The sequence below is a fragment of the Scardinius erythrophthalmus genome (assembly GCF_964197995.2).
Source record: "Scardinius erythrophthalmus genome assembly, chromosome: 2".
Classification (NCBI taxonomy): Eukaryota; Metazoa; Chordata; class Actinopteri; order Cypriniformes; family Leuciscidae; genus Scardinius; species Scardinius erythrophthalmus.
The window spans coordinates 27,333,629-27,340,296 of record NC_138222.1 but is presented as its reverse complement, the minus strand read 5'-3'; the positions used below and the strand labels follow the sequence as shown (position 1 = coordinate 27,340,296).

Genomic DNA, 6,668 nt, shown 5'->3' with positions numbered 1-6,668 from the left:
ATTACAGGGGCCATAAAATGTTAAAGAGATCAATGTCATTAAAGCAGATTTTTTAAAAAGATTTTTCTTTCTTTGTTTGACACACAAGATGACACTCATCATCAACTATTAAAAAATGTGATCAAGTAAGTCATAGTACTTATTTTAGTATTTCAATCAAATCTAATAGGTCATGGAGCAAAGTTCAGCTCTCTGAGATAAAAGCTGGACCGACTTGAACCTTCAGACCTTTTTATGGCATGCACAGTTAAGGAGGTTGTAATGGGAGGATAAGTGAGACCTGATCCCAGCCACCGGCACAGCCCTTACTAATGCATTCCCAGTGCTTCCTGGTGCTGCATCAGAGAGAAGGCTGAGAGCTTGTCAAACTCTGAGCAGCCAGTGGCACATTTCCTGTTGTTGACAGGCGAGGAGAACAGCAGAGGCTGCGCTGAGCTGCGTGCAGGGACTCGCATTTTATCAGCCGGAGTGCACACAGACACTCTTTCACAGGAAGAGCTGCTATCACTTCTCAGATACACAGATGCAGAGGAAGCACTGACACTGAACCTCTTACCAACGGCCCAGAAACAGGAGCCGCTCCACAGGTGGACTGACTCCCTCCATCAAGAGTCTGACTGAAGAAAACAAGTGGGAACTGCTTTGTTATTTATTGCGTTTTCACCTGATCTGAGTGTATCCAGGAGGTGTTATGGTTTTGTTCTACATGGGATCGGATAAAACCTCATCTATAGTCATGCAGCCTGAGGACCCTGTTCGCCAGGACATGCAGTTCTACTATGTGGTGAGTGGGGGAATTACCTACAGTCGTATGCAGATGTGTGCTACCGCAGCGTCAAACTATATGATATTGTTTTATATTAAAAAAGTGTAAACTGAAGGTACTTTGATGCTGTCAGTGCACAGTATTTATATTTCCCTGCAAAGACTTATTATCAATAACACAAGCTCTCTACCATGTGCCTAGTTCTAAGCAACCAACCTGTACATAATGGTTGTTCCACTGAAATATGAATATCTCTGGCTGTAAATGACTGCATCAGCATAAACCAATATTAATATAAGCCTATTTAGGGTCAGCAGTATTGGTAAACATGCTATTAAGCAGGTTGTCTGTATATTTCTGCACTTTGATCCATGGGTTGATCTCCAGGAACAATTTAAAAAAGGATATAAAACTAATATCTACAGTTTGTTGTACTTACAAGTTTGAACTAAAGGCCTTAAAAAACTTTTTTTTTTTTAAGTAAAAGCAATCATTTCAGTATGTAGTTATATGTTTGTAAATAAAGTAGCCCGTACGCATTATAGTTTGGCTGCTAATGATAATTGTGGCTGGCGATGCAAAGATGGCAGGTTCAGCTCTGGATGTCCTGCATGTGGACCGAAGAGTTGAAAATCCTGGCACTGTTGTGCTGGACATTTAACCCCAAACTGCTCCACAAGGACCGTCCTGGCAATTCTTGCAAAAGGTTTCTGCTAAATGACCTGTAATGAAGTTTAAGATCAATTCAGAATGAAGGCTTTGTTTCTAATGGTTGATTTAATAGGTTCGTCACCCGTTGGGTCAAGCCAATCTGAACAGCGTAAATTTAATTAAACTCATTGGGACATCACATGAGCTAATGAGCCAACATAGAGTACACACTTACCGAAATCTCAGGATCTGCGTCAGCTGATCCCATCATTTAGTTGCTCTTGGTGGCAAACGATTAGGAAGTTGCTTCAAAACAGTGCGCAGTGGAAAAGTACAAAGATTTGATGGATTGGCCAACATCTTGGACAGTGTGCAATATAATGAAGACCATATGCTGTTAGTGTGAGAGTGGGGGAAGGGGTTCCCTTTTATTTCATCCTGTCAGCTGTCTACTGATAGCCCTCAGCGTACGTTAGAAATAGGACAGGTGCAAAACCAGCATTACTGAAAATATCTGCGCTAATTTATGCCCTGTGTCCAACAGCATTTCTCATGACATACTTAAGTTGTTCTACCAAAAACAAATAACATTATGGTGTTGCATTATGAAGAGCTTTTATTATGCTTTCACTAGAAAAGGTAAAATATGCAAGGGTTTAGTCTTATGGGAGACAAAACAGGGCCACCAGCTTTCACATACTTAAGAGCTTCTGGATAATGATTAGAGTCATTGTCTGGTGCTGCACATTCCTGAAGTGTTAGTCAAGGTAAACAAATCCATGTCTAATGTCAGTGCTTGATCAATGAGTGGCTTCTCATCTTTACATAATACTTTATAGATGTGTCAATATAATTATTGCGTACAGCCAAACATACTTAAAATCGGGGTATGGTAATGCTGGAAAACTCTTATTGCCAACAGACTGTGTGAGGGAAAAAAATGTAGAATATTTGCTAGAACATTGGAAAAATCTGCACTGGAGTGTTGGAAGGATTGGAGCCAGGCAGAAGAGGATTAGACTGTCTCTCTGTGTCTAGATTTACAGTTCGAACCAATAAAAGTAGCAAAAATAAAATAAAAATACAAAACGGCACACAAGCTCTTGCTTTAACCAGCCAAACTCTACATGGGTTAGATTAGGAGGTTTAGTTTCACAGATACAAGAGAGGTCCCTTGATCAAAGATGATTTCTAAACTCTTTGTGTCTTAATGCAAGGGTTCCCCAAACTAGGATCCATCTAGAGAGGTGTAGTTTTTCTTAAATATCTCTTAAATTTCCACAAACTTTATCTCTATACCCTAAAATGATTTGATGAAATCTGTGGGGTAAAATGCAGTTGTTCTCTTATCTTATCCATGTCATATTTATTAGATCGGGTATGCCTGCTTATCAATTTCATGTCATTATCATATGGTAAGCTAAAAATAAGGATAAACAAACAAAAGACACAAGTGTAAGGTGTACAGACAAAAAAAGAATATGCCTATATCTTTTCTTCCTTGGTAGCACAGCATGTGCCGATGCATTGCAATGTAATATAACGACGCCCTGAAATGGAACTGGCCGTTCAGTAAGTGACTCATGTTGATTCAGTAGCCACTCTGATGGAATCCGTGATTTTGTTCAGTGAAGGGTTCATCACACTGATTAAACTGAGAGGGTATAGCCAAATTCCAATAGCCATTTTGCTCCCTTGAAGGGCACCCCTGCTGAAAAATCCAGCATTGCTGGTCACCAGCACAAGGCATGTTTTGCACACTGGGACCATCATTTGATGCTGTTGCTGGTTTGCTGGATTTTTGTTTTGCGATGCACACAAGCTCTTTTTAATTGATTTTAACTGATTTGTGTATAGATCATTTGAAACAGGAGACAATTCATTTGATGCTTTGAAATGTTTTATCAGTTTACCGGTGACTGATTAATAATGTAATCATAACTAAAACAATTTTCAGGAGAGGGAGCAAAAGAAATCGCAAAGTTATAATATAATTCAATAAATCATATGTTTTAACCTTCTATGTTTTTTTCCTTTACATCATTAATGTGTTAAATATAGAAATATGCAAGCAAAAACATTGCTTGTCCCCAAAAAACAACTTGCACACAGACAGCTGGCCTACTTACACTCAACCCCGCATGACCATGCTGGTGAACCGGCCCTACCAGCTCTGTTTTGCTTGAGAACAGCATGCTGGTTCATAGCAAGACCAGCACTAACCAGCATAAACCAGCCTGGGGTGCGTTTCCCAAAAGCATCGTTAGCCAACTATGGTCGCAAGTTCCGTTGTTATCAGCATAGTTCAACGATTTGGTGTTTCCCGAAACCATCGTTCCAACGAACGTTCGCAAACAGCATCGCAAACTTGTGTAGTTGGAATGACAGCTCTCGAGCTGTGGTTAGAAGCATAGTTTCTAGTTTACATGAGATGTAGACTGAATAAATCCTTATCTTTAGCAAAATAAGCAAGCTGACATTCAGTACAACCCGTGTTATTTATTTAGAATACATAGGCTACAAATGTAATTTATGTCTTTTAGTTTGTCAAGAGATTTAAAGCACCGTTTTTGAAGACTGCGCATGTGCGAACGTGCTCTACTATGTAAGAACGAGCCAAATATTGAGTCTGGTAATAAAGCAAAATAACTGAGAAAAATTTGAAATGGTCTTCAGATGTACAGAAGTCTGTAACTTTTATGACAAATTCTAGCGTTAATTCGATCTCAAACAGATTAATTAAAGGAGAACTCCGGTCAATTTTAACATTGAGCTAATTTTTTTGTACATTTGGAGTGCTGTCAATACAGAGAACAACGACAAAAATCGGTGTTGCCTACACCGAGTTATTCTATTTTTAAAAATTTGCACCCTGTTGACTTCAATGGGGCAAGTACTAAACCTGCTTTTAGCCTCTTAACATCCTTGATGTGTCATTACAAGTGCACAGAAAATGTGAGTGATTCCTTCTGAGTGAACACGGGTGAATCTGACTGCAGTAGATGTGAAAGATATGTATAAAAATGATGTTATTTAAGCCAGCGCAAATACCTGTGTTTACATCCTGTTTTCGGTTGAAGTCCAAAGTAATCGATTGCCGAGTTCACGCGCGTGATCATAGGTAACTAAACCTATGCGCGTGAACTCGGCAATCGATTACTTTGGACTTCAACCGAAAACAGGATGTACACACAGGTATGTGCGCTGGCTGAAATAACATCATTTTTATACATATCTTTCACATCTACTGCAGTCAGATTCACTCGTGTTCACTCAGAAGGAATCACTAGCTTTTCTGTGCACTTGTAATGACACATCAAGGATGTTAAGAGGCTAAAAGCAGGTTTAGTACTTGCCCCATTGAAGTCAACAGGGTGCAAATTTTAAAAATAGAATAACTCGGTGTAGGCAACACCGATTTTTGTCGTTGTTCTCTGTATTGACAGCACTCCAAATGTACAAAAAAATTAGCTCAATGTTAAAATTGACCGGAGTTCTCCTTTAAAATAAGTTATTACTCCACCACGTGCGAGACATCATAAACCAACGTGGTTGAACGATCCTTTGCGACATACGGTTTTGGGAAACAGTCGTGACTAGCTAGTTGATTTCTTCAACAATGCATCGTACTATGGTAGTTAAGCAGCGAGTTACGTCGTTGTTCGGGAAACGCACCCCTGGACCAGCATGGAATTCATCAAGCATCTGAACTCCTTCACAAAATTAGCAAAAGCTATGGTCAAAAGATTCATTTTACCATTTATTTTCAGATCCAAATTTAAGTAGAATGATTGTGTGTGATATTTTATGCTAAGAAATAAAGTAAATGATTAAATGTGTTTCAAAAAGTCACATTATAAGACACAATTGCCCTGCTCTCTCCACAGTTCCCACTTCAAGGGCTTGGTCCTTCGAAATAAGTATAGGGATGCTCACTTGGGATTGAAATTCGCTTTCAGTTTTTAAACGATTCATCAAAAGTATCTGCTCATAAGAGTATTTGTTCAATCAGACTGCACAGTTCATGTTGTAGTTTGTTTTTACGTTTAGCCAGTGAAAATTTGCAGCCGCATTGCAGTAAACACTGCTGTGAGCTGCGTCGTGGCAAAAATATACAAATTTTAAAAAATGTTGGTAGCAATTTATTTGACAGTCCTGTTCCCCTTGTATATGTACTTATTATAGTAATTGCAATAACTGGGTAATAACTAGGTACTAACCCTGAACCTACCCCTAAACCTAATCTTAACCCATAGTTAACTTATATTACCCAGTACTTTCTTAGACAAGTACACTGTAAGTACACGTAAGTGCACGTACTGGAAAATAGTGCAACCAAAATTTGTAGATTTCTTTCTTGGCATGAACTCATCAATTCTCACACTTTGCGTGACTCACTATTCCCAACTCAGTAACCCACAGCTTGAAAATGGCTATTTTGAAGTCAGCATGACATTTTATTGAACCTATTATGAATGATTCATCCATGCATAGGCTATGTTTCTTTTTTAATTTATAAAAAATAATTTTTAATTCTTAATTCAATATCGACTTCCCTCTGGCGATGCATTCCGGATTTTTCCAGTTATTTAGTACAATTGACAGCAAGCTCACATCCAATCAACAACTGATTGTTAAAACCAAGTCCCGCCCTACATTTATTTTTCTTTTGATAATGTGCTTCACAATATGGAGGAAAATATCTGTCTCTGCTTCCATTACATCACTACTTTAAAGTACACGGCTGTACTTCAAAGCTTGTCACCAACTTCTGCGGTGAGCTATCACATGACTCGAAGCATTTCCAGTTGAAAGGTTTTTATCATATGATTGATGAACATAAAAGAACAAAGGAGGTTTGACGTTCTAAGAACTTCCCTTTCCTCCCCTCTTCCTGGTACATTTCACAGTCAAGCCCATTGAAAGGTATGCCCACTAAGTGTTGGGAGGTTTACTGGAGGACACCGACGGCCTTAACTATGATTTTAATTGGAAATAATACTACTGTATTATCTGAGGGATTTGAGGAAAGGTCACTGTGTGGAATGTGAGAATTCAAAAGTCTTGCCTTCATTAGAGAATCAGCTTAAATCTTCTCTGTTGTTTGGAATTAGAAGAGAGTGGCTTAAGACCTTTGAGTTGCATCACACACAAGTCAAAAGTTGCCAGAAAGAGTTTTAAACCTTGTATCCTTTTGAGTGTTTACAGTCCTTTGGATCATACTCAGATCTAATTGAAGTTTCTGACCTAA

General features: G+C 38.7%; 1 protein-coding gene across 2 annotated transcripts in view; it reads left to right on the top strand.

The window, feature by feature from the left end:
* The first annotated feature begins 395 nt into the window (after positions 1–395).
* Positions 396–6,668, top strand: part of arhgap36 (Rho GTPase activating protein 36) — a 44,647-nt gene continuing 38,374 nt past the window's right edge. For both annotated transcript variants that reach the window (XM_081354523.1, XM_081354522.1), the window contains exon 1: positions 396–784. In XM_081354523.1, the coding sequence (XP_081210649.1) occupies positions 692–784 (93 nt within the window). In that variant the 5' untranslated portion in view covers positions 396–691. The remainder of the gene's footprint in view (positions 785–6,668) is intronic.